The 27162-nt window shown below is 62.5% G+C and overlaps 1 protein-coding gene across 1 annotated transcript in view; it reads right to left on the minus strand.

Moving 5' to 3' along the window:
• The window catches only part of COL11A2 (collagen type XI alpha 2 chain), a 79095-nt gene that overhangs the window by 19620 nt on the left and 32313 nt on the right, over positions 1–27162 (minus strand). The window contains 43 exon segments of the mRNA XM_078848402.1: positions 366–473; positions 815–868; positions 1574–1627; positions 2073–2126; positions 2303–2356; positions 2542–2649; positions 3415–3468; positions 4383–4436; positions 4522–4575; positions 4666–4719; positions 5351–5458; positions 8033–8086; positions 8200–8253; positions 8330–8437; positions 8777–8884; positions 9144–9197; positions 9276–9365; positions 9467–9574; positions 9738–9791; positions 10622–10675; positions 10988–11041; positions 11633–11677; positions 12073–12126; positions 12908–12952; positions 14563–14616; positions 14706–14759; positions 15039–15146; positions 15234–15287; positions 16872–16916; positions 17317–17370; positions 17684–17728; positions 19192–19245; positions 19374–19418; positions 19631–19684; positions 20003–20047; positions 20137–20190; positions 22676–22720; positions 23087–23140; positions 23962–24015; positions 24713–24766; positions 24862–24915; positions 25666–25719; positions 26113–26169. Coding sequence (XP_078704528.1) covers positions 366–473; positions 815–868; positions 1574–1627; positions 2073–2126; positions 2303–2356; positions 2542–2649; positions 3415–3468; positions 4383–4436; positions 4522–4575; positions 4666–4719; positions 5351–5458; positions 8033–8086; positions 8200–8253; positions 8330–8437; positions 8777–8884; positions 9144–9197; positions 9276–9365; positions 9467–9574; positions 9738–9791; positions 10622–10675; positions 10988–11041; positions 11633–11677; positions 12073–12126; positions 12908–12952; positions 14563–14616; positions 14706–14759; positions 15039–15146; positions 15234–15287; positions 16872–16916; positions 17317–17370; positions 17684–17728; positions 19192–19245; positions 19374–19418; positions 19631–19684; positions 20003–20047; positions 20137–20190; positions 22676–22720; positions 23087–23140; positions 23962–24015; positions 24713–24766; positions 24862–24915; positions 25666–25719; positions 26113–26169 — 2676 coding nt within the window.

A 27162-nucleotide genomic window follows, 5' to 3' on the forward strand; every position in this document is an offset into this window, starting at 1 on the left:
GAGCTCCACTCTCAGCCCATTGGCATCGGGGGAGGGCAGTTCTGGATTTACAGCGGGAGTGGGGGGGGCAGCTGAGACCAGCCCCTGTGTGTCTGGGGCTCAGGGATCCATCAGCAGGCCGGGAAATACAAGCATGGATTGCGGAGCTGGGGTCAGACCCCACCCCTCCCAGAGCCGGGATAGAACCTAGGAGTCCTGGCTCCCCATTCTAACCACCAGCCCCCACTCCCCTCCCAGAGCCGGGGATAGAACCCAGGAATCCTGGCTCCCAGCCCCACCGCTCTAACCCACCAGCCCCCACGCCCCTCCCATTGCTGGGGATAGAACCCAGGAGTCCTGCTGGCATGCAGCTGGCTGTCACTTACCACTGAGCCAGGGATGCCTCTCAGCCCATCAGGCCCCTGCTTGCCGGCCGGTCCCTGGGGCCCCACAGGGCCAGTCTTGCCAGGAGGTCCCACGGCACCTGGCTCGCCCTGGGGGACAGAGGGGCAGGGTGAGCTCGGGGATGGGCGACAGGTTCACAGCTGTGGCGGGGGTTCCTTGGCATCACCCACCCCGTTGGGGTCAGCGACCATCCTGGGGCTCCCCATCACACCGACCCCAGTGCACTGTGGGACAGGAGCCCTTGGCGTGGCTGGGCCGCGGCCTGGCTGGCTGTACTGGGAGCTCCCAGCCTGGGCCTAGGGACAGACCCCGCTGCACCTCGTCTCTGGGGAGCTCCGAGCTGGGTCTGACCCCAGGGGATCCGGGACCCAACACCTCCCCAGCAGAGACCCCACCTGGGGGAAGGGCCCACGGAGCCTGGTTCACTTACCTTAGTGCCCTTCTCACCCTGACGCCCCTCGGGACCCGGGGAGCCTGCGGGGCCCTGCAGAGAGAGGAGACGGAGGTGAACAAGGGAATGGGGCACGGGGCCTGTCCCCTCTAGGGGGCGCCGGTTCCCATCCAGCCCCAGGGCAGGGACTGGCTGTCTCAGGGGGCAGGGAATGGGGCACGGGGCCTTTCCCCCTCTAGGGGGCGCTGGCTCAGACCCGGCCCCAGGGCAGGGACTGGCTGGCTCAAGGGGGGCAGGGAATGGGACACGGGGCCTTTCCCCTCTATGGGGCACTGGCTCAGACCCGGCCCCAGGGCAGGGACCGGCTGGTTCGGTGTGGGGCGGGAGGGGTCCCTAGAGCTAAGAGGTTTCCCTGTCATTAGCTGCCGCACTCTGGGCTGGGCGTTTCGCTTGCTGCCTGGGACGGGAAGGAATTTCCTGTCCTCGGTGCCAGAGGCGGCTTCACAAATCCCAGCCCCACCCTCCCCGCAATGAGATTCCCAGGGAGCCGGATTGGTGTGTGCACTTGCGTGTGTCTGCTGACCCCTGCGGGCGGGGTCACTGTGGCTGCAGAGGGGGTGGGTGCCCGGAGTGCGGGGGGGTCTCTGTAGGTGCAGGGGATTTTGTCCTGTGCCGGTCAGAGTCCCTATCACACAGTGGCTGGGACAGCAGGATGCCTCTGCCCTGCTCCTGGGGGACGGCAAGAGGAGAGGGGTGACCTGGGCAGGGCAGGGGGGCCCAGACAGTCCCATCACTTACCCTCTTCCCTGGAGGGCCTGGGGGGCCATTCTCTCCTGTCGGGCCTGGCGAGCCCTAGAGAGAGAGAGCTGGAGTTAGGAGAACCAATCTAATCCAGAACATCACAGAGAGGGGAACCCGGAGAGGAGGGGAATCTGATCCAGAACATGAGGGAAAGGAGAACCCAGGGATGGGGGGGGTCTGATCCAGAACAGGGGAACCCGGAGCAGGCTGGGGGCAGATACAATCAGAGAGGGGGATCCGGAACATCGGAGGCGGGTTCCAATCCAGAACATCAGAGGGGCCAATCAGGAAAGTCGGAAAGAAAGGAATCCAGAGAGGGACCCCATCTGGAAATTGGGGGGCGCACGGAGTCTGATCAGACTGTTGGGGGACTCGGAGGGGCACAGATCCCATCCGGAGCGCTGGGGACACAGGTGGGGTGTCCAGTCCAAATGTCAGGGGAGATCCACTCCAAACCGTCCGGGGGGGGGACCCCATCAGGGCCCTGGTCACTCACCAGCTGCCCGGGTTCCCCATCCTCGCCTCGCTCGCCCTTTGCCCCGTCCTGGCCCTGGAGGGGGAAAACAAGCCCTGAGTCAGCAGGAGGCCTCAGCAGGGACCCCAAACCCCAGCTGGAGGGCCCCAAACCCTGCTGCATTCCCCCTGGATCCCCACCCGACCTCCGAGCACCTCCCCTGCCCCCAGACTGCAGGGACCTGGAGGACAATGCATGGGGCTGATACTTACCCTGGGGCCCATTTCACCTGCGGGGCCCGGATCCCCTGGGAAACCAACAGGACCCTGGAAGAGACAGGAATTAATTAGCCTGAGCCACCTCCTCCTACAGCCAGGCACAGAACCTAGGAATCCTGGTTCCCAACATCCCGACCCGATCTAACCACTAGACCCCACTCCCCTCCCAGAGCTGGGATAGAACCCAGGAGTCCTGGCTCCCCCTCCTCCGGTCTCTGCGCCGCGTCACTCACAGGGTTTCCCTTGGGCCCGTCGTCTCCGGGGGGCCCTTTCCCTCCAGGGGGTCCAGCTGCACCGGCGGCTCCCGTTTCTCCTTTCTCCCCTCGCTCTCCTCGCGGGCCCTGGGAAGGAGACAGAGCATGCAGGGGGGTATCAGTCAGTGTGGGGTTCGTGAGGAGGGGGAGGATGAGGGGAGTAGCCTGGCTGAGGGCAGAGCTCTGGGGGTCAGCTCTAGGGGAGGGGTCCCAGCCCCAGTGTCCCTTGGGGAGATCCTCTATGTGTGCAGGGGAAGGAGTCTCTTCTGTGGGGGCCTGTCGGGGGGAGGGGTCCTGGCCCCAGTGTCTCTGGGGTGGGGTCCACAGCCAGGAAGCGGGGAGCACTCCAGACTTGGGGGGGTTCCTGTTGGAAGAAAGGGGCTCTGGGGTGGTCCTCACTGGGTGGGGGAAAGGCCAGGCCCGGCCCCAGGTCTCCCCAGGCAAGGCATGGGGACAGATGGGCCCTGAGGGGCCTTTGGCTGGGGGGAGCAGTGCTCTGGGGGCCCCTGACAGGAGACACCCCCCAAGAAGGGGTCCCTGGCTGGAGGCTGACAGCTCTGGGTGGGCCTTAATAAGGAAGAGACAAATGTGGGGAGCTGGCCACTGATTCCCATAGCAGGCAGGGCCCCAGTAGAGGGGATGAAGAAGGGCTCGGGGGGCTCCTTGGTGGGGGACGGAGCGAGGCCGTCCCATGGGATAGGGGCTGGGCAGCCAGGTGTGGGCGAGGACCCGGGGGAGCCCCAGGGGGGTAGGAGAGGGACAAATGGGGGGAGGGGGTTTCCGGGGGGTTAGTGGCCGTGCTGCCAGGTAGGATGTGCGAGGGAGCAGGAGCAGGGGGACCTGAAGACTCACCTTGACTCCTGGCTCCCCGGGGATGCCGGGGGCCCCCGACTCGCCAGGCTCACCCTGAAATGAGAGAGACATCAGCGCTCACGCTCCGACCGGTCCCCCTCTGGATGGTCCCAGGAGCCACAGCGCAGCAGCAGCCGACAGGCCCTGTGTCACTAGATCCCACGCCCCTCCCCTCCCAGAGCTGGGACAGAACCCAGGAGTCCTGCTCCAGCCCCACATTCCCATGGGCGAGTGGTGGTGGGTCCCTTTGACGCCTGCAGTCTGTGACTCTGAGTCCCCCCATGCGTCCCCTCCCTTCACGGGCTATGGGGAGAACAGGGTCACCCGCACTGCCCTCTGCATGCTCTGCACAAGGACAGTGACTCATCCAGTCTCAGGCTGCAGGGCGGCAGGGTCAGGAGGGGATTTGCTCCCCGAGACTCAATTGGCCAGCTGTCTCTGGGGCTTTTCCTCGGAAGCATCTGGGCTTGGCCCAGCCGGAGACGGGGCACCACACAGTGGGGGCTGGTGCTCTGAACGGCTACAGAGACACCTCTGTCTGGCTGCTGAGTCTGGCTCACATGCTGGGGGTCCCCAGATTGGGGGCAGGGAAGGAATCTCCCCCAGGACAGACAGGCAGGGCCCTTGGGGGGTTTCCCTTTCCCCTGCAGCGCGGGGTGTGAGTCACCGGCTGGGCTCAGCGGATCAGGTCCCTGCCATCACAGGGGTGTTGGCCCTTGGGGCCCCTGGGGCCCTCCTGGGCTCAGCTGTCGCGTCCCCAGGCTTGGTCCCCTGGAAGCTGACACGCGTCAGTCCAGCCAAGTCGCGGGGCTGGGCACAGGGTGACAGGGAGAGATTCTCTGCCCGCTTCTGTCCAGGGGCCAGGCTGGAGAGAATGGGCCCTTCACTCCATGAAATCTACCAGCCCCACTGCCCCTCCGCACCCTCCCAGGGCTGGGAGAGAACCAAGGTGTCCTGCCACCACCTACCTTCTCTCCAGGGGGGCCCAGGTTGCCAATGCCTCCAGGGCCGCCTTGGGGTCCCTGCAGGGGGAGAGAGCAGAGCTGGTTACCTCCGAGGATGCCCTGGGCAGAGCTGACAGGGGTGGGGGGCGGGGGTGGCACTTACGTCGGCTCCGGAGGGTCCGGCTGGGCCACGCGGCCCCGGTGGTCCTGGGGGGCCCTGTGGGGAGAAAGAACAAGGTGAGGGGAGCTCTGGGACATTCCCACCTGGAGGGGGAACTGGGAATGGGGGGCAGCCAGGGTCACTTACCATGGGGCCCACGTCACCTGTCTCGCCCTTTTCCCCCGCCGGGCCCGGCAGACCCTAAGGAGAGACAGAGAGCGTCAGTGCGGGGCACATCTGGACTGGGGGGAGAGGGCAGATCAAGAGGCACATCTGGATTGAGGGAGATGGCGGAAGCAGGCAGCACATCTAGATTTGGGATGAAGAGGGTTCTAGACCTAGGACACATCTGGATCTGGAGGATGGGGGGGAGAGATGGAGGGACACATCTGGATTCAGGATGGGATGGTGGTCCAGAGGGAGGGACACATCTGGATCCAGGTAGGTGGGGAGGAGGGCACACAGGGATAGCTTCCCCCACCTCCCAGAATAGCTGGCTTGGGGGTGGGACCCAGCAACAACTGGCCAGTAGTCGCACCTTCATGCTGCCCAGCAGTTTGGGACAGGAAGTGAAGGGGAATCCTGTCCCCAGCTAGAACTGCACCATGGGACAGGTGTTACTTAGGGAGGACGGACTGTGTGGCTAGGGCTGGGGCCATGGCTAGGTAGCGGGGCTCGGGTCGGGTCTGGGTCCAGGGGAGAGGACGGAGACAGGGGGGAGGTATGGAGCATGGGGGTGGGGCCAGGTGCAGGGGCAGGGCCAGGGCACCGGAGTGGCTCAATGCGGGACAGAGGGTGCAACCCTGCAAGGCCAGTGACAGGCCCCACTCACCTGCAGCCCGATGGGGCCAGGCGGCCCATTGAATCCACGGGTTCCTTCGTCGCCCTTCGCCCCAAAGTGGCCCTGGGGGCCCCGAGCGCCCGGCTCCCCGTCAGCCCCCTCGACACAGACACGAGAGAGAGTGAGACAGGCTGTGAGCGGCCCCAGGAAGACGGGACTCACTGAGTGGGCAGGGGAGTTGGGGGAGGTCTCGTCGCTGTGGGAGCAGCGGGAAACTCTGCCACCACCGTTCCCCATTGACGGGACCCCCTGGAATCCCACCCACACTCCATCAGTGCGATGTGGGGCCCCTGTGCCATCAGGAACCAAGCACTTCACCCCATGGCATGAGTGAGGGGCTGGGACACTGCGCTGCCAGGAGACAGGGACCCTCTGCCAAGCACGGAGCAGACCGGGCTCCATCACCCTCAGCTACGCACCCCCAGCCAGGGAGCCAGCCAGGCTCCATCACCCAGGCCCTGCACAGACCCAACCCAGCTCCCTCATCCAGCTTGGCAAACAGCAGACCCGGCTCCATCACCCTCAGCTCTGTCCCCCAGCCCAGCATGGAGCCAACCTGGCTCCATCACCCCCACCCTGCACGGAGCAGACCCAGCTCCATCCCCCTGCCCTGAACGGGGCTAACCCAGCTCCATCCCCTTGACCTGCACGGAGCCAGCCAGCTCCATCCCCATCAGCTCCACGCCCTGCCCTGCACGGAGCCAGCCAGCTCCATCCCCATCAGCTCCACGCCCTGCCCTGCAGGGAGCCAGCCAGCTCCATCCCCATCAGCTCCACGCCCTGCCCTGCAGGGAGCCAACCAGCTCCATCCCCATCAGCTCCACGCCCTGCCCTGCACGGAGCCAACTCAGCTCCATCCCCCGCATCAGCTCCACGCCCTGCCCTGCACGGAGCCAACTCAGCTCCATCCCCATCAGCTCCACGCCCTGCCCTGCACGGAGCCAGCCAGCTCCATCCCCCTCATCAGCTCCACGCCCTGCCCTGCACGGAGCCAGCCAGCTCCATCCCCCGCATCAGCTCCACGCCCTGCCCTGCACGGAGCCAACTCAGCTCCATCCCCATCAGCTCCACGCCCTGCCCTGCATGGAGCCAACCAGCTCCATCCCCCCCCCATCAGCTCCACGCCCTGCCCTGCACGGAGCCAACTCAGCTCCATCCCCCGCATCAGCTCCACGCCCTGCCCTGCACGGAGCCAGCCAGCTCCATCCCCATCAGCTCCACGCCCTGCCCTGCACGGAGCCAGCCAGCTCCATCCCCCCCATCAGCTCCACGCCCTGCCCTGCACGGAGCCAGCCAGCTCCATCCCCATCAGCTCCACGCCCTGCCCTGCACGGAGCCAGCCAGCTCCATCCCCCCCATCAGCTCCACGCCCTGCCCTGCACGGAGCCAGCCAGCTCCATCCCCATCAGCTCCATGCCCTGCCCTGCACGGAGCCAGCCAGCTCCATCCCCATCAGCTCCACGCCCTGCCCTGCACGGAGCCAGCCAGCTCCATCCCCCCCATCAGCTCCACGCCCTGCCCTGCACGGAGCCAGCCAGCTCCATCCCCATCAGCTCCACGCCCTGCCCTGCATGGAGCCAACTCAGCTCCATCCCCCCCATCAGCTCCACGCCCTGCCCTGCACGGAGCCAGCCAGCTCCATCCCCCCCATCAGCTCCACGCCCTGCCCTGCACGGAGCCAGCCAGCTCCATCCCCCCCATCAGCTCCACGCCCTGCCCTGCACGGAGCCAGCCAGCTCCATCCCCATCAGCTCCACGCCCTGCCCTGCACGGAGCCAGCCAGCTCCATCCCCCCCATCAGCTCCACGCCCTGCCCTGCACGGAGCCAGCCAGCTCCATCCCCATCAGCTCCATGCCCTGCCCTGCACGGAGCCAGCCAGCTCCATCCCCATCAGCTCCACGCCCTGCCCTGCATGGAGCCAGCCAGCTCCATCCCCATCAGCTCCACGCCCTGCCCTGCAGGGAGCCAGCCAGCTCCATCCCCATCAGCTCCACGCCCTGCCCTGCACGGAGCCAGCCAGCTCCATCCCCATCAGCTCCACGCCCTGCCCTGCACGGAGCCAACCAGCTCCATCCCCATCAGCTCCACGCCCTGCCCTGCACGGAGCCAGCCAGCTCCATCCCCATCAGCTCCACGCCCTGCCCTGCACGGAGCCAGCCAGCTCCATCCCCCCCATCAGCTCCACGCCCTGCCCTGCACGGAGCCAGCCAGCTCCATCCCCATCAGCTCCATGCCCTGCCCTGCACGGAGCCAGCCAGCTCCATCCCCATCAGCTCCACGCCCTGCCCTGCATGGAGCCAGCCAGCTCCATCCCCATCAGCTCCACGCCCTGCCCTGCATGGAGCCAGCCAGCTCCATCCCCATCAGCTCCACGCCCTGCCCTGCATGGAGCCAGCCAGCTCCATCCCCATCAGCTCCACGCCCTGCCCTGCACGGAGCCAGCCAGCTCCATCCCCATCAGCTCCACGCCCTGCCCTGCACGGAGCCAACCAGCTCCATCCCCATCAGCTCCACGCCCTGCCCTGCACGGAGCCAGCCAGCTCCATCCCCATCAGCTCCACGCCCTGCCCTGCATGGAGCCAACTCAGCTCCGTCGTCCCGCCCTGCCCAGAGCTGGCACAGCCCCTTGCTACCAGCTGCAGGAGGCTATCTGAGGGGTGCAAGGTACTTACGGTTGCTCCAGGCTGCCCGACTGGGCCCATGGGACCTGGGGGGCCTGGGGGACCCTGGAAGGAAGAAGACGGGGGTCAGTGGTGCTGAGACACAGATATCCCGGGCAGGAAGGGGGGGGGGAATCAGCCCCTGTCTCGGGTCAGGGGAGCTCCAAGCTCATACTCACGTGCTCTCCCTTGTTGCCTTTGCCACCCTTCTGGCCCGGCTCACCCACCTCGCCCTGCGGAGAGAGGAGAAGGGGGGTTTAGCCCATTGCCGCATGCAGGGTCAGGACACAGACACAGACAGGGCCTTACCTTATCGCCATCCTCACCAGCACCCCCGGGGGGCCCCGCTGGGCCAGGCAGCCCAACGGGACCCTGGACTCCGTCACGGCCAGCGGGGCCTATGGGACCTTTCTCACCCTAGGGAGAAACAGAGTGGAGTGAGGTGCACAGAACCCAGGAGTCCTGGCTCCAACCCATCCCCCATTGTAACCCACCTGACCCCATTCCCCTCCCAGTACTGGGAACAGAACCCAGGAGTCCTGGCTCCCCGCTCCCCTGCTCTAGCCCACTAGGCCCCACTCCCTTCCCAGAGCCAGGATAGAATCCAGAAGTCCTGGCTCCCAGGCCCCCCTGCTCTAATCACGACACCCCACTCCCCTTCCAGAGCTGGGATAGAACCCAGGAGTCCTGGCTCCCATCCCCCCCTGCATCCAACTAAGCCCCACTCCCCCCATGCCCTCTGTGCCCCCTACTCACAGGAACTCCTTTCTCTCCAGCGGGGCCTGGGGGCCCTTGAGGGCCCGGTCTGCCTGGGGGTCCGATGGGGCCGCCCTGCCCAGGGCCACCTCTCTCTCCGGGCGAGCCCTGGGGGGAGAGAGAGGAGGAGTCACTTGCTGCCCCCCACAGCAGGGTCCCCCCGACACACATTGCGGGGACCGGGATCAGGGGTGAGGGAGGGGCGGATCAGGGGGGTTAGAGGTAGGAGGTTAGGGAGGAGAGGGGCTGATGGGGGAGGGAGGGAAGGGAGGTCAGAGAAGGGTTGGGGAGGTGGGGGCCTAGGGGAATAGTTGGGGGGAAGGAGTTGAGGGAGGGGCTAGTGCGAGGGTCCCCACATCATACTCACTGCGGGTCCTGGGGGTCCAGCCGGCCCCTCATTCCCTTTCAGCCCCGTGCCGCCCTGCGGGAGAGAAGCACAGGTCAGGGCCTGCTGGCACCAGTGGGGGGGGGCATTTGAGTGGGGGGGCCGGGTACTCACCGGGGTGCCAGGCAGCCCCCGCTCACCGGGGAAACCGCGCAGTCCAGCTGGGCCGTCTTTCCCGAGGGCTCCCGGGGGGCCAGGGTCTCCCTGCGCCGGGGGAAGGAGAAGGAGGATTAGGTGGGTCCCCCTCCCTGCTCTCTGCAGCACAGCGCCCCCTAGCACCGCACTGGAGCATCACAGCTCCTTACCTTGGTTCCTTCTTTCCCAGAGGGTCCTGGCAAGCCCTGCTCTCCCGGGGGTCCGGGGGGGCCTGGGTGACCTCTCTCCCCCATCGGACCAGACTCCCCAGAAGCGCCCTAGTGCGGGGGGAGACAAGAAACAGTGTGAGACCTTCAGGGAATGGGCCAGACCCTTCGACCCCTGCCTCTTCCACCACCAGGGGGAGCTGCTGAGTAACTGCACCCTATGGGCACAGCCTCTCCCAGCCCACCTGGAAACCCCCACCACCCGGCTTCTTACCTGAGGTCCCACCACCCCCGGGGGGCCGGGGGGGCCCGTCTTGCCTTGGAAACCCTGAAAGACAGAGAGAGATGGGGGCATTAGCACGAGCCGCGGCAGATGGCTCTGCCCCCCACCTCCCAAGTGTAAGTGGAGAGTCACACAGGAGTGAGCGAGGAGCAACACAGGAAAGTGTGAGGAGTAACAATGGTGAATCCAGAGTGTAACGTGAATTTATGAGCAGAAATGTGGGGGTAACCAGAGACTAACATTGGAGTATGTGAGGAGTAATGCAGTGTAATACATCAGTGTACAAGGATTAAAATGGGAATACCGAGAGTTACATGGGCATAAGAAAGGAGTAAAGTGGGAGTAACCAAGAGTAACAGCGGAGTGAACAGAGAGCAATGTGGGAGAGAGGAGTAATGTGGGAGTAACCAGAGCGCAACGCAGGAGAGAGAGAGGAATAATACAGGAGTATCCAGAGAGTAACATGTGAGCAACCAGAATGCAAAGCGGGAGTGAAAGAGGAGTAACAGGAGTATCCAAAGCGTAACATAGAAGCATGTGAGGGGTAACACAGGAGTATCCAGAGAGTAATGGAGTAATTTGGGGTAACGTGGGAGTAACCAGAGAGTAACGCCAGAGTATGTGAGGTGTAATATGAGAGTAACGTGAGAGTAATCAGAGAGTAACGTGAGAGTAAGAAAGGAGGAACAGGGGGAATAATCAGAAAGTAACAAGATACTATGTGAGGAGTAATGAGGAAGTTTCCAGAGGTAGCCTTGAGTTACTTAGGTGTAACCCAGGAGGAACCAGAGTGTAACACGGGAGGAACCACAGAGCAACACAGGGGTAAGAGAAAAGTATCCAAAGCCCAACAGTTCAGTAACAGAGACACATACGACTTCTCCTCGCTGACCGGGATGCCCGGGAAGCCCGTCCTTGCCAGGGGGGCCCTGTGGGGAGGAAAAAGGAGAGGTCAGTGGGACAGGGGGAGATCGCAGGGGGAGGGAACTGGGGAGCAGTCAGGAGGGCAGGGGAGCCAGCTGGGGGGCCAGGGAGCAGGCGGGTGGGAATGGCAGTGGGAGAGAGCTGGGATGCAGGCAGGAAGGCTGGAAAGCAGGTGAGAGGGGGCTGAGAAGCCAGCAAGGAGGCTAGAGAGCAGGTGTGGGGTAGCTTGGATGCAGGGGGAGGGGGCTGAGGAGCCGGCAAGGGGCTGGGGGCAGGCAGAGGGGCAGGGGAGCCAGTAGGTAGGGTATGTTACTCACCGGTGGTCCTTTGGGTCCGGGGAAGCCGTTTGGCCCCTGGGGGCCCGGGAGTCCCTGTGGAGAGCAGAGCGGAGGTTAGGGGGGCTGGGGGGCCAGGGGAAGCAATGCCTGGCCCCAGGGACACCAGCTGGAGGCCAGCACGGCCAGGTGCAGGCGTCGCGAGCAGGGGCCAGGCCAGTGTTGTACCGGGAGGCCAACTGCACAAAGCCAGCCGTGTCGCATGGCAGTGACCCGTCCCTTGCACCAGGGACCTGCTGAGGCTGCTGTGCACCGTGCCGGGCCCAGCAGCCGTGACTGGGGCCGTGCGAGCATTGCACTGCCATGACCTGCCCCTCACACCAACAAATCTGGAGCCGGCTCACGGAGAGGCTGAACAGTGATAGCGACATTTGGACAGGGCAGGCTGAATGAGGCCTGGCGGTGGTGAGCAGAGGCCTACTGCGAGTGTTGCACTAATGTGACCCATGCCTGGCACACCTGTTGCACAGGGCCCTGGAGAGGTGAACAGGCATGGGCACAAGGCAGGGCAGGCTGCACGAGGCCCAGCAGTGGTGTTCCAGGCCCAGCTGGTGCAGCGAAGGGTGGTGCCCAGTGCCCAGGGCTTTTTGCACACCCAGGTCCCCCCCATGCCACGCTCACACTCACCCTTTCCCCTGGAGGGCCGTGGGGGCCGTCACCGCCAGAGGTGCCCTGCAGGGGGAGACAAATGTGAGGGGCAACCGGAAGCATGTCCCCTTCCAACACACACTGACACGTGTACACAAATGTGTACATTCATCCCTGTGCATGTACACACGCCCATTTTCACACTCACACACACTCAGATGCACACAGATGCACAGAGACAGACACACAGGGACACACAGAGAGACGCAGATGGGACACAGACACACAGACAGGGACACACAAACACACACACAAAGGAACACATTCAGCCTTGCATGTTTGCACACCCAGAGCCTACTCACACTTGCTGACATCTGAGCCCTGCCCAGACCCAACCCTGTGACACACTGACCCCACCCCACCCCGACACTCAGACCAACGGACAGACCCTGTGCCCCAGCCCCTCCCCCAGCACCCACCTTTGCCCCCAGCTTTCCAGTGGCTCCTCGCGGCCCCCGCTGGCCCCTGGGACCCTGGAGGAATGAGACAGAGGCGGGTGAGTGTCTGAGCCCTGGCTCTGCCCCCTTCCATCCTCCAACCCCCACTTCCCAGGGGGCAGAACCCGAGCAAGTCACACAGTGCCCTGGGGGCGTTCAGGAGGATCTCAGGGGTGGAGGCAGCAGACGGGAGGGACCCACCAGCCACCTAGGACACATGATGGGCACATGACCCCCAGCCCTGATAGGGGAATGCCGGATCCCCCCAACCCCAGATGGGAGGATTAAGGAAGGTAGGTGGAGAGGGATATTTGCCTCCCCACCAGAGAGGGGCCCAGCCCTGAAGCCCTGTGCCACGGCAGGGTGGAGCCCAGAGGGGACACAACATGTATGAGTCAAGCTGGGGGGTGAGCCCCATGTCAGGGGGAGTGGCTGGCTCCAGGGGTCATGGGCATGACCTCACTGGGGACTGGGTGAGGTGGGGATCCATGTGTGGGGCAGGGGCTGGGATGGGGAGGCCTGCACTGGGCACGGATGGACGGATGGACAGAAGAAACGTGGATGGGAGAAGGAGGGGATGGAGGTTTCGGATGGAGAAAGCAGAGGGAAGGATGGACAGACAGATGAGAAGGGACGGATGGAAGGGGATTGGGACTGAGGCCTGGGGCAGGGATGGGAGGACGGAGGGCTGGATGGAAGGAGAACACAGATGGAAGGATGGACAGATGTGAAGAGATGGATCGCGGGGAGTGAGGATGGTTGGGGGGAGCCCAGACACTTGGCTGCACTAACCCCCCTGCCTCCCCCCCACACTCACCGAGGGGCCGCGCTCGCCCCGGGGCCCCGGTTTCCCGGATAGACCCTGCAACAGAGAGAGTCAGTGAAACACAGACAGGGCATGGGCACCCATGGGAGAACTCAGTCAGCCAGGGCCCTTCAGGGATCCATAATATACTGTGACGAAGCGGGACTGCTCTTAATGTTTCCTCTGAATATTGTGGGGGTGCCTCAGTTTCCCCTAGGCAGTTCTTAAATATCTAGGGGGTGGGATAAGGGTGTATGATCGTTTCAGAGTCCTAGAGGGCAGGTGTGTGCAGGGGTCTGGACACAGGGAATGGCCGACACCCTGTTTCCTGGCAACTGATGGCCTGGGCCCTTCCCCCCTGCAAGGTGAGAGCTAAAGGGTTGGAGAACAAAGGAATCCAGTGACCTCCTGGCCCGAGAAAGGGACAAAGCCCAGAGGAGGAGGGGCTGGAGGGAGTTTCAGTTTGGGGCTGGCTGGGACATGGAGTGAAGTGCAGACGTGGTTGTCTGGCTCACTGCCCCCCAAAATGGACCCAGCTGAGGGGTCCTGTTCTCTGCACCTGCAAGCTCTGTGTTAGACCATGTTCCTGTCGTTTAATAAACCTCTGTTTTACTGGCTGGCTGAGAGTCCCGTCTGACTGCGGAGTTGGGGGGCAGGACCCTCTGGCTTCCCCAAGATCCTGCCTGGGCAGACTGGCTGTGGGAAGCACACGGAGGGGCAGAGGAGGCTGAATGCTCCGAGGTCAAACCCAGGAAGGGGGAAGCTGGGTGAACTGTATGTCCTGCAGACAGGCTGCTCACAGAAAGGAGTCTTCCCCAGAGTCCTGCCTGGCTTTGTAGGGAGCAGTTCCAGAGCATTGCCCAGGGACTCCGTGACATATACCCACCCACAGAAAACACACAGGGACCCCCCATGCCCCACCCAGCTCACACAGGAACCCCTCAGCCAGCCTGGGCCTGGCAGGGATCCCTAACACCCACCCCTGGAACCCACCACCCAGAACCAACCCCCCTCTTAGCCCCCATAAAGACCCCCCCCTCCATGGCTCTGCAGGGCCCTCAACCCCACAGAACCTGCATAGGGATCCCCCAATCCAGGGATCTACAGAGACCCCACCCATAGGACACCCTATTTGCAGCTCTACAGGGACCCCCAACTCCAACCCCCATGGGGAGCCCACCCCACCCAGGGATTTGCAGACACCCCCACCTAGAACCACCCCCTCATCCAGCCCGTCCCTGGAAGACCCTCCCCCACCCCCCAACAGCCTCTCACTCTTAGCTCAGTGGTTTGAGCACTGGCCTGCTAAACCCAGGGTTGTGAGTTCAATCCTTGAGGGGGCCACTTAGGGATCAGGGCAGAAATTGGGGATTGGTCCTGCTTTGAGCAGGGGGTTGGACTAAATGACCTCCTGAGGTCCCTTCCAACCCTGATATTCTATGATTCTGTGATTCACCCAGCCCCACTAGTAAGTCCCAGTTCTGATCCATCCCTGGTGGGTGTCAGCCCCACCCAGCAGAACCTGTACCCCCCCCCCCAAGATCCTCCCAACAGTTTCCCCCATGGGGATGCCTCCTGCAGAGGGAAACAAGGACCCAGCTCCACCGGGGGGCAGTGATGGGGAGCCATGCTGGGGGTGCGCGGAGCCATGATGGAGGGTTACTCACCCGAGCACCCTTCTCACCATTGCTGCCAGGGAATCCAGGGAAGCCCTGAGATCCCTGTGGAGAGAGAAGAGATGGGGTTAGGGGGAGTGCTGGGGGGCAGAGTGGGGGGAAGAGGGGGTAGACCCACCATCCACAGCACTCACCTTCGGGCCTTGCCGTCCTGGGTATCCGGGAAGACCTGGTACGCCCAGCTTCCCCTGCAAGAGAGAGAGAGATGGGATTAGGGGGATGGGACATGGGGCCTTTCCCCACTTGGGGGCACCGGCTCTGATCCAGCCCCAGGGTGGGGGGCTGGCTGTTCAGGGGGGCAGGGAATGGGACACATGGCCTTTCCCCACTTGGGGGCGCTGTCTCCCATCTGGCCCAGGGCAGGGACTGGCTGGCTCAGGGGGCAGGGAACAGGACACATGGGCAGGGGCCCGCTCCCTCATGCTCGGCACTGCCCAGTCCTGCCCCATGCTGTCCAGACTCCTCACCTTCTCTCCCACCAGTCCAAGGGGACCCGGGTCGCCCGAGGGTCCGGTCCGGCCTTTGGGACCTTCCGGTCCATCCTCTCCTCTGGATCCTGGGACACCCACCTCGCCCTGTGGGTGCAGAGAGAATAGAGGGGTGGGTGAGACTGGCATCGCCAGGAGCAGGCGGGCAGCGAGGGGCTCCGGGCATAAACTTACCCTGTCTCCTTTCACCCCGAAGTCGCCCTTGAACCCAGGGAATCCATCCTCACCCTGCACAGACAGACAGACACACCGGTGACAGTCGTACAGCCAGAGAGGTAAGGCCAGAAGGAACCAGCAGCTCAGCCGGTCCGATCTCCAGTATGTCACAGGCCACCAGCCCCACCCTGCCCCCACACACGAACCCAGCACACGAGATAAGACCAAAGTGCCACAGCCCCCGGGAGACTGGACTGTTACAGAGAATGGGGGGGCCGAGGGGCACCAGGGCCTGAGACTCTGCAATGGCAGGGAAAGGGTTAAGTGAGAGACACCCCCCCAGATAATCCTGGCCAGTGACCCACCCCTGGCTGCAGGGGAAGGTGAACCCCCCAGGTCACTGCCAGTCTGACCATACGGGGGGGAGGTGTGGGGGGGTGTGAATTCCTGCCTAACCCCACCCACGGCAATCAGCTGTACCCTGCACATGAATGCAAGGACCAGCCAGCCACGCCCATGGGGGAGATAATGCTGGGTGCCCCCTCAGCACCCGGCCCTCCCTGCCCAGGTCCCATCTCCAGCTGGGCCTGGCCCTGACGCTGCAGAGGGAGGAGAGTTAAAACAAAAAACACAGAATACACTGGGGAGGGGGAAATCCCTTCCTGACCCCTGGTCAGGGATCCGCAGCTAGGGAGAGATGTGCACTATTCCCCCAGCCTGGCACGAGGGGCCGCCATGCACCATTACCCCACCTGGCACTAGGGGGCACTGTGCACCGTTCCCCCAGCTTAGCACTAGGGTGCGCTGTGCACCGTTCCCCCAGCTTAGCACTAGGGTGCGCTGTGCACCGTTCCCCCAGCTTAGCACTAGGGTGCGCTGTGCACTGTTCCCCCAGCCTGGCACTAGGGGGTGCCGTGCACCAGTTCCCCAGCTGGGCACTAGGGAGTGCTGTGTGCCATTCCCCCAGCCTGGCACTAGGGGGCACCGTGCACCATTCCCCCAGCCGGGCACTAGGGGGCACCGTGCACCATTCCCCCAGCCGGGCACTAGGGGGCACCGTGCACCATTCCCCCAGCCGGGCACTAGGGGGCACCGTGCACCATTCCCCCAGCCGGGCACTAGGGGGCACCGTGCACCAGTTTCCCAGCTGGGCACTTGGGAGTGCTGTGTGCCATTCCCCCAGCCTGGCACTAGGAGGCACTGTGCGCCATTCCCCCAGTCTAGCAGTAGGGGATGCTGTCCACCGTTCCCCCAGCATGGCACTAGGGGGCACCGTACACTATTCCCCAAGCCTGGCACTAGGGGGTGCCGTGCGCCATTCCCCCAGCCTGGTACTAGGGGGCGCCGTGCACCAGTTCCCCAGCTGGGCACTAGGGGGCACCATGCATCATTCCCCTGCCTGGCATTAGGGGGTTCTGTGTGCAATTCCCGCAATCTGGCACAAGGGGGTGCCGTGCACCAGTTCCCCAGCCAGGCACTAGGGGGCGCCATGCATCATTCCCCTGCCTGGCATTAGGGGGTTCTGTGTGCAATTCCCCCAATATGACACTAGGGGGTGCTGTGCGCGGTTTCCCCAGCCAGGCACTAGGGGGTGCTGTGCAGTGCTGCCAGCATCATGTCTGACCTGCGGTTGAGGGTTAGGGAAGCAGAACTCACCTTCTCACCCTTGTGACCCTTCAGTCCCCGAATTCCATCCACGCCCTGGGAGAGACGGGGAGAGTTCAACAGGGTGAGCTGCACTACAGAGACCAGCCACAGATCTAGGCAGAGAACCCAGGAGTCCTGGCTCCCAGCCCCCCCACTCTAACCCACTGGACCCCACTCCCCTCCCCGAGGTGGGGATAGAACCCAGGAGTCCTGGCCCCCAGCCCCCCGGTCTAACCCACTAGACCCCAATCCCCTCCCAGAGCTGGGATAGAACCCAGGAGTCCTGGCTCCCACTGGCTACAATCCTCTTGTCTTGTTTTCCACTCTAGCCAGAATCCTCTTCTCCCCTTGAGGGGCAGGGACCTCCTGGCTGCACCCATCCTTGCTAAGAATTGTGGGTAATATCCCAGTCCCAGAGAGTCACGCCAAGTCCTGGGACCAATCAGCCCCTTACCTTCACACCACGTGGGCCTGGGTAGCCAATTGGACCTTGGGGACCAGACGGACCCTGCAATGGAGAGAAATCAGACCAATCACAGGGGAGAGTCGCTGGGGTCCCTGCTCCCTACTAGGGGGGCTTAGAATCAGGGATGGGAGAAATGTCACCCCACCAACCTGGGGGCTCTGACCCCTGCATCTTGGGGGACAGGGTCTTAGCACCTCACCCCTAGCACCTGGGGGGTTGTGACTTGGCCTCCGAAATCTGAAAGGGCTAGGACTGGGGGCGGGGGGGGGGCTCAACCCCAGTGTCTGAGGGAGATGGGGATATTGGGGTCGGGGGGGACGACGGGAAGGGGCAGGAGCGGACGTTATCCCCTTACCTGGTTACCTTTGGTTCCCGGCGGACCTTCCTTCCCCGGATGCCCCTGAGAGGGAGGGAATGGGAAAGGGAAAAGACAGAGAGGGATGAATCATTAACACCAGCATCACAGCACTTAACCCCTGGGCATTGCTCTGTCCCCCTGCCTAGGGAGCTACCCCAACATCCCACCCCCCGCTCCTGCGGAAAGGGCACTGCCCCCTGCCTGTGGGGCAGGAATAGCCCTCGTCTGCCCAGCTCTGACCTGAACTTCTTTAACCAAGTGTTGGGGGACACCTGGCCTGCTCAGTGGTACGGGCTCACTTCCTGTTAAACATGGCCACCAGGACCTCACCCCATGAGCGGGGGTGCGAGTGGGGGGCCAACAGTGAGTGGTACGGGCTCACTTCCTGTTAAACATGGCCACCAGTCATTGCCCCAAAGCGGGGAGGGGGCACTGCTCAAGAGCATCTCTGTGATGAGGGGGCTGTGACGAAATGGGACTGTTCTTAATGTTTCCTCTGAATAGCGTGGGGGTGCCTCAGTTTCCCTAGGCAGTTCTTAAGTATCTAGGGGGTGGGATAAGGGTGTACGATCGTTGCAGAGCCCTAGAGGGCAGGTGTGTGCAGGGGTCTGGACACAGAGAATGGCCGACACCCTGTTTCCTGGCAACTGATGGCCTGGGCCCTTCCCCCCTGCAAGGTGAGAGCTAAAGGGTTGGGGAACAGAGAGAACAGGTGCCCTCCTGTCCCGGGAAGGGGACAAAGCCCAGAGGAGGAGGGGCTGGAGGGAGTTTCAGTTTGGGGCTGGCTGGGACATGGAGTGAAGGGCAGACGGGGTTGTCTGGCTCACTGCCCCCCAAAATGGACCCAGCTGAGGGGTCCTGTTCTCTGCACCTACAAGCTCTGTGTTAGACCATGTTCCTGTCCTCTAATAAACCTTCTGTGTTACTGGCTGGTTGAGAGTCCCATCTGACTGCGGAGTTGGGGGGCAGGACCCTCTGGCTTCCCCAGGACCCCGCCTGGGCGGACTCGCTGTGGGAAGCGCACAGAGGGGCAGAGGAGGCTGAATGCTCCGAGGTCAGACCCAGGAAGGTGGAAGCCGGGTGAGCTGTGTGTCCTGCAGACAGGCTGCTCACAGGAAGGCGACTGCCCCAGAGTCCTGACTGGCTTCATGGGGAGCAGTTCCAGAGCATCGCCCGGGGACTCCGTGACAGGGGCCTCTACAGGAAATATATGAGCTGACTTCCTGTTAAGCATGGCTGCCCCACCCTTGCACCCATGCCAAGGTCAGGCCAGATGTCAAGAGGAAATGGCACTGGCCCACTTCCTGTAAAACATGGCTGCCGGGCTTTCGCCCCAGGGGCAGGAGGGAGCCATGCCGTGCAGGATGCCAATAGTATGGGCTCACTTCCTGTTAAATATGGCCGCCGTATTGCCATTCTGGGGCTGGGGGAGTCTGGGGGCCAGGATGCTAGGAGGAGAGGGTAGAAGGAAGGAGAGGAGGAGCTGGGGTGAGCAGGTTACTCACGGGAGGCCCATCGGACCCCGGCATGCCGGGGAGGCCAGGTTTGCCTCTGGGGCCCTGCAGAGAGAGGGAGAAAAGCAGAGCTAAGAGCTGGCAGAGCAGAGACCCTCAGTGTGTGAGCCAGGCTGGTACGGGGGTGGGGGCTACACAACACCAGGGGAGCAAGGGAGGTTTGGGGCACTCACCTTCTCTCCGGGGGGCCCCATAGCACCTTGTGGGCCGGGCAATCCCTGAAAGAGAGACACATAGTCAGATCCAGCCCCCACTCCCCACCCAGAGCCAGGGAGAGACTCCAGGAGTCGCTCCCAGCTCCCCCTGCTCTAATCCACTGGACCCCACTCCCCACCCAGAGCGGGGACGCAACCCAGGAGTCCTGACTCCCAGCCCCACTGGACCCCGAGTCCCCAGAGCTGGGCTGTTTCAGGGCAAGGGTATTCCTTACCTGGGTGCCTGGAGTTCCCTGCTGACCTGGGGGGCCTGGCTCGCCTTGCGGCCCCTGTAACAGTCAGACACAACTGCAGTTAGAACCAGAACGACCTGCATGTTATACAGAAGGGAGAGAGGGCACTGCTGTAGGGGAAGTTCACAACACTGGGATCACTAGATGGGGGCACTGCTATAGGGGAAGCTTGCAGCACCAGAGACCCCATTTAGGGCACTGCTGTAGGAGAAGCTCGCAGCACTGGAGTCCCTGACTTGGGGCACTGCTGTAGGGGAAGCTCACAGCACTGGCGTCCCTGGGTGGGCCAACCCAGTCCATAGCAGGACCTGGCAGCGCAGACAGACAGACAGACAGACAGCCGTGCCGACTCACCAGGTTCCCTTTGGGCCCGATGGGACCATCTATGCCACGCACGCCCTGCAGAGGAGACAGACAGACAGATGGAGGTTAATGTGGTGGGGGTCATGGGGGGCTGGGGGAATTGAGATGCCATGTGTGGCACTTACCAGAGGCCCGGGGATCCCTGGTGGGCCTTTGGGTCCAAGCAAACCTCTGGGTCCCTGCAGGGAGGGGAGAGACCCGAGTTAGTGAGGCTGTAGGGACTAAGCTGGGCCTGGGTCCCCCACCAGGGCTGCGGGGGGAGCCAGCAATTGCCCCCCCCAGCCCAGCAAACAGCAGCACACGTGCACCCAGACATGCACACCCTGAACCAGCCCACGCTCCCGGCACCACACTGAGCAAGCAACACATAAGCCCTGGGCTGAGGACCCCATGAGGACGCTGCTCCGTGGTGCAGACCCTGCTCCTGCTCCGATCCCAGACCCTGTGGCCTGGGCCATGTGCTGGGGTGAAACCCCAGAGCATCCTGGGACACGGCGCTAAGACCCCTCAGTTTCACTGCAACGAGACGCCGCGGGCGCCCGTATTAGGAGACGCTGGGCCCTTGTGGAGTCTGCCAGGGGCAGGCACAGAGGGACCCCACAGGCCAGTTCCTCAGCTGGTGTTGCTCTGTCCCCGACGCCCGGCCCCAGACAGCTCATCCATCCACCCCGCGGGTAGCAAGGGCTAACCCCCAAACAGCTTCCGGAGGCTTGCCCAAAAGGGAACTGCTCTCGGGGAAGAGCGTTCTGGGTGACGGGGATACGGGCACCATGTGGGAATGTTCACACCACTCAGGCTCTCGATAAACTTCAGAGAGTCCAGACACTTGCATTTGTCCTGGGTTTTACTACCAAATACCCCAGGAGAGAGGATTTTGGTGGGTTCTCATCCTCCCCCCACCCCAGGCTGTAGCTTTTCCAAACAGCGTCAAATCTGTAAATGTAACAGAGCCGCAAGAGCGGGGAAGGGACAGGAGAAAAGAGAAAACAAACCCAACCAAACCCCAACCCTGCCCTAACACCAACGCCAACCCCAACCGCAACCGCAACTCCAACGTCCACCCCAACCCTATTGCCGACCACAACCCTAACGCCAACTCCAACGCCAAGCCCACCCCACTGTCAACTCCCACTCTAAGCCTAACGCCAACCCTAACCCCAACCCTAGGACCAACTCCAACACCAATCTCAGCCCTCACGCCAATGCCAGCCCCAATACCAACACCTAGCCCAATCCTAGTGCCAGCCCCGATCCCTGCCTGGGTCCCATTTTCCAAACTGATCTGTCAGAGTGTTCCCTGCACTAGTCGGCGCTCCCCTGTCGAAAGCTGGCTGCAGTCCCATCCCATGGCTCCCCAACAGCAGGGCCTTAGCACCCCCAGTTTTCAGCTCACCCCTCACGGTGTCTTCAGGGACCCAGGTTGGGATTTTCAAATTGAGTCTAGGGCCCCAACTGGATCCCTTCCACGCCGTGCCAACCCTTGGCTATATCCTGCCAATTTCAAACTCCTCCCCTCCACACTGCCAGCTCCTGAGGCACCAAGGAGTCCAGTCCCGGCAATACCGGGAGCAATACCGGGAGCCGGGGGCACAGGAGAGGGGGCAGTTTGGACATAAGTGGGAGCAGATGGAGGTTTGGGGATAAACCATTAACTGGCTTGTTTCTGCTGAAGTGAGGGGGGTGAAGCAGTTAACGTTGAGCTTTGATTTTGCCATCAGTAGGTTGAATGGTTAATGGTGATTTTATGGAGAGGGGTTAGCACAGGGGTGGGCAAACTATGGCCCGCGGGCCGTGTCCAGCCCGTCAGACCTTTTAATCCGGCCCTCGAGCTCCCGTCGGGGAGCGGGGTCGGAGGCTTGCCCCTCTCTGCGCGTGCCATGGCTCTGCGTGGCTCCCGGAAGCAGCGGCATGTCCCCCCTCCGGCTCCTGCATGTAGGGGCAGCCAGGGGGTGCCTCAGGCTGCCCCCGCCCCAAGCGTTGCCCCCGCAGCTCCCATTGGCCGGGAACCGCAGCCAGTGGACGCTGCAGGGGTGGCGTCTGCGGACAGAGCAGCACGCAGAGCCACACGGCCGGTGCCACGCCTCCGCAAAGGACCCGGAGCGGGGACATGCCACTGCTTCCGGGAGCTGCACCCCCAGAGCCTGCACCCCTGACCTCCTTCCGTGCCCCAACCCCCTGCCCCAGCCCTGATCCCCCTCCCGCCCTCCGAACCCCTTGGTCCCAGCCTGGAGCCCCCTTCTGCACCCCAAACCCCTCATCCCTGGCCCCACCCCAGAGCCCTCACCCCCTCCTGCACCCCAAGCCCCATTTTCATGAGCATTCATGGCCTGCCATACAATTTCCATATCCAGATATGGCCCTCAGGCCACAAAGTTTGCTCACCCCTGGGTTAACAACACAGAGCTGAGAGCCAAGGGGCTGAGAATCAAGGCTCTGCTGGGGCAGTTGCCTGCCCTCAGAGCAGTGGATTCAGACAGGGCCAGAACAGGGAGGATTGTGGGGCCCAATTCCATGGACTGTAGGGGGAGTAAATCCCTGGCGGGGGGTGGGTGGGGAGAACAGGGTAAATGGGGCCCTGATTATCCCTCTGCACCACCCTGGGGAGCTGCCCCCTCTCGCACTGGCACAAGCTCCTGCTGCCTGCCTGGCAGGGAGGGGACGTACCGGTTCTCCAGGGAGCCCTCTGGGGCCGACCTCTCCATCGTCTCCCTGGGGGAAGAGAAAAAGGGGGTGAGGCAGAGAACGGGGAGGGGAGCAAGCTCAGCTCCCCCACAGCCATCCCTGCTCCCCGTTTCCAGATCCCTCTGCTCCCCCCACCTCCAGCCCCCTCCATCACCCCATTCCCCTTCTCCATATTCCCCACAGCTCTCCCACATCTCCCTCCCCGGGGAGCCACCCCAGCTCCCCTCAGTCTCCCTCCCACGCCCCCCCCCCAACCCTCCAGTGAGCAGTTACTCATAGAATCATAGAATATCAGGGTTGGAAGGGACCCCAGAAGGTCATCTAGTCCAACCCCCTGCTCAAAGCAGGACCAATTCCCAGTTAAATCATCCCAGCCAGGGCTTTGTCACTCACCCGCTGTCCGTCCTCACCAGGGGGGCCTGGGATGCCCTGGGAACCCGTCTCACCCTGCGGGGACAAAGCCTTGGATCAGCTGGGTGGGCGGGCGGGGAGCCATGGGGGTTGTGTACGTGGGATGCGCAGGTGCTTGGGGGGTGGCCGTGTGTGTGATGGGGACGCGGCTGTATGTGCCGTGGGGGTGACTGTGTAATTGCAGGGGGGTGGGGGTGCATTGCAAACGTGCCGGATGTGTATGTGTTGGGCTGTGAGCTGCGTGCAGCTGTGTTGTTGTGCGCAATTGCAGATGTGCTGTGTGTATTGTTGCGTATCTGAGTGTGTGCACACAGTTAGGAGAGCGTTGTTGTGTGCGCGGTTGTAGCTATGTGGCTGTGTGATTGCACACACCTGGCTGCACAAGTGCGCTGGGGAGGCTGCGCGTCTACTGCACGGTGCGGTGTGTTTGTGGTGACACGGCTGCGGGGGGGGGGGTGTGCAGGAGGTGTCTAGCGTTCCGCGTGGCTGTGTGCGTTGCACAAGTTGCGTAAGACTGTGCGTAGATTCTGAGGCCAGAAGGGCTCGGCTGCCCCTGCGTTGCTCCGGCCGCTGGTCTGCCCTGAAACAAGCCCGGCGGGAACTAGAGTGCGTATATCTGTGTGTGTAGACACGCGTGTGCGTGCGGGTAGGGCGGCGGCTCTGGCCGTGTGGTGTACGGTTGTGTGTCTGTGTGTGTATCAATGCTCAGAGGGGGGTGCTCAATTGTGTAACACACACATGGGCTGGCCAGAACTGACCGCGGGGCGGCCCCATCTCTCAGGGAGATCCCAACAGTGTACCAGGACCGGGCCCCCCCTGCTCCCCGCACCACGAGGCCCCCGGCCAACATGACTCACCCTGTACCCCTTGTCCCCCGGCAGCCCCGGCAACCCGTCAAAGCCTCGGTCGCCCTGCGGAGAGAAGCACAGAACAGCTCCCTGAGCCAGCACACCCCAGCTGGGGAGACACCCCCGTAGGACCCCCTCCCAGGTCACCCCATCCCCGGGAGGTGGGCTGCAATTCCCCACTGGGAACAAGGGTGGGCCTGTCACGCACAGGCCCCCGGGATCCTTGTTCTGAAGCAGTGATGTTCCCACACAGAATGGGAGGGTCGCTGGTTGAGTTAGTGGGTCTCCAACGTGCTAGAGTGGATCACTGGTGCACGAGGATCACCACGCTGCATGGGTGGGTTACCAGGACAGTGCATCACCAGGAGATTCGTGCATGCTCTGAGTGGATCACTCACACAGCAAATGACTAGATCGCTAATGGATCATCATGCTGAATGAGTGAGTTGCTGGAAGAGTGGATTACCACTGGATTCATGGATAAATAGCTCAGGTGATCTAGTGATCTTCAGTGCCTTCACCTCATGGACTATTGGTGGATTTCCAGGGGTGGTGACCTAGTGGATTACCAGCAACGCAACCTACTGGATCAACACTGCTACAGCCCAGTGGGTCACCAGAGCAGTGACCTACTGGATCATCTGTGGATCTACAGTGCTGGGACCTAGTGGATCACCAGCCCAAGGAGGCCAGGCCCTGATTGGTCCCCCGGGCAGGCTCACACCCAGTGCCTTGTCCACGGAAGCCATGACCCTGTTACCTTAACACCAGGCTCCCCGGGCATCCCCCGAGCGCCGTCAGCTCCAGCACGACCCTGCCAGAGAGAGACAGAGACGGGATGAGAGGCGGCTCGCCGGGCACAGACCTGCCCCCACCCTGGGGTATCCCCACCAGGATCCACACACTTACCCTCCTTCCAGGCTTCCCCGGGGGGCCAGACAGGCCCTGCGGCCCGCGGGGTCCCTACAGAGAAAAAGGGAGGGAAAGGGTGAGCAGAGCTTCCCGCACAAGCCGCTTGGGCAGGGAGGAGAAGAGGGAGATACGGGGGTGGGAGCTCTCCAGGGCCGAGGGGCTAATGCGGGGGTCTGGGGGCTCAGATCAGGGTTAGGCTCCAGGGTGGGACGGGGCTCCTGGGGTCAGACAGGGGGGTTCTTCCCCAGTGTCTGAGGGGTTAATGAGGGGTGGGGTGACAGAGAGTGGTAACAAAGGGTAAACAGAGGGGCGGGTGGCAGCGACCCCGGCTCTGGGTCAGGGTTATAAGTCACAGGAGCCTGGGATCCAAACAGCCCAGAAGAAATCCAGCATCGGAACCAGGGGTCAGAGGTCGCTTGCTAGCGTTAGGGGTTAGACGTCAAGGTCAGGGGCCACTGATCGTGAGTTAGGGTCACAGAACAGAGGTTGGGGTCACGGGTCATTCACGCTGGTCAGGGGCCAATGATTGGGAGTAAGGGTCAGAGACCAGGGTCATGGGCTGGGGAGAGAGGTCATGGTGAAGGGGTCAGGGGTCATGGTGAAGGGGTCAGGGACTGGGGTCAGAGGTCAGGGACTGGGGTCAGAGTGAAGGGGTCAGAGGTCAGTGGCTGAGGTCAGAGGTCAGTGACAGGGGTCATGTCCATGGGTCGGAGCAAGAGGTCAGGGCAGGAGCCAGGGGTCAGAGTCGGGGTCGTGCTGGGCTCCAACCCCCCGATCTCCTGCCAAGGCCAAGCCTGTTACCTGGGGTCCGAAGTCTCCGGCTTCCCCCTTCAGCCCGGGGCCCCCTGGCTGCCCCTGGAATGAGACAGCAGAGCAGAGGGGGTTACCTGGGGGCAGCACGTGGGCTCAGGGCCACAACCCTCCCCACAATCTCCCCAGGGCGCTGGGACCCACAGAACCCGGGGACGTGAAATTCCAGTGACACCAGCCCCACTCCCTGCCCCACATCCCGGGGCGCTGGGACCCACAGAACCCGGGGATGTGAAACTCCAGTGACCACAGCCCCACATGCCCAGAGCACGGGGAACACAAGGACATGAAGCCCTAGTGACTCCAGCACTCTGTGTCCCAAACCCCAGGGACAAGCCAACACGTTCCCCCTAAGCCCTGACACCCGCCCCCACATCCCCAGAGCACCAGCCATCAAGCGATGCCTCCTCCCAACCCCGGCCCAGAGCAGGTACCTACCAGGGGCCCAGGCCGGCCAGTGTATCCCATGGGTCCCGGGGGGCCACGCAGGGCCATCTAGGGGGGAGAGAGGAGAAGGAGAATTAGACTGCAGCAAGCCAGGATCCCCGCCAAACACAGAACAAAGCAGGGAATAAGGGGTGGGACTAGAACAGGGCTGAGCCGGAAACATGGGGATCCAGAGAATTATTGGGACTTGGGGGGTAAGAACAGGGTCCCAGTTGGGGATCTAAGAGGGGAATAAAACATGAATTTATCAGCATCTATAGACTGGAGGGAAAACAGTGACACTCATGTTCTAGAAGAGAAGCTACAGACTTACTGGGGTTTTAGGAAAAAGCACATTGTGATGTCAGCAGGGTTCTAGAAGGGGACAAGCATGGTCCTAGCATGTTTGATGGGGGTTCTAGAGGGGTGACAAGGTGGGGCCTCATTGGAGTTCTAGAAAAGGAGAAATTGTGATTTGATCAGCACTCAGGAGGGTTAATAAGGTTTGAAGGGAAGATCAATCAAATCACAGTCTTAAGGCAATGATCCATGATAGTCTTGGGGTTCTAGAAATGCAGTAAAATGTTTTGTTACACTTGCAAGGGTTCTAGGTGGGCACAGACTGTAACCCCCATGGTTCCAGGAGAGCAGTTGATTGTAATCTCGTCTGGGTTCTAGAAGGGCAGGGATGTTGTTGAAGAGCTACTTAACCATAACGTTATAAATGAATCTAGAAGGGCAACGAACAGGGATCTGCTGAGATTCTAGAAAGGTGACAAACCATTATCCTGCAGTTCTAGAGTGGCAGTAAATTGTGACCTTGGGGAAGCTCTGGAAGGGCACTGACCACTATGTGGTATGGAATCTTAAAGAGCAATAAAAGAGTGATCCTTAACATGGTTCTAGAAAGATAATAAATTGTGATCCCACTAAGGTTCTGGGATCGAGAACCCACTGAGGTTCTGGGTAATCAAGAACCCAGATACCCATTTGGTATCTGGGTTCTCGATTACCAAATTTATCAGGGCTCCAGGGTAGGAGATAAGGCAGGATCTTTTCCTA

The sequence above is a fragment of the Lepidochelys kempii genome, chromosome 14 (genome assembly GCF_965140285.1).
Source record: "Lepidochelys kempii isolate rLepKem1 chromosome 14, rLepKem1.hap1, whole genome shotgun sequence".
Lineage (NCBI taxonomy): Eukaryota > Metazoa > Chordata > Testudines > Cheloniidae > Lepidochelys > Lepidochelys kempii.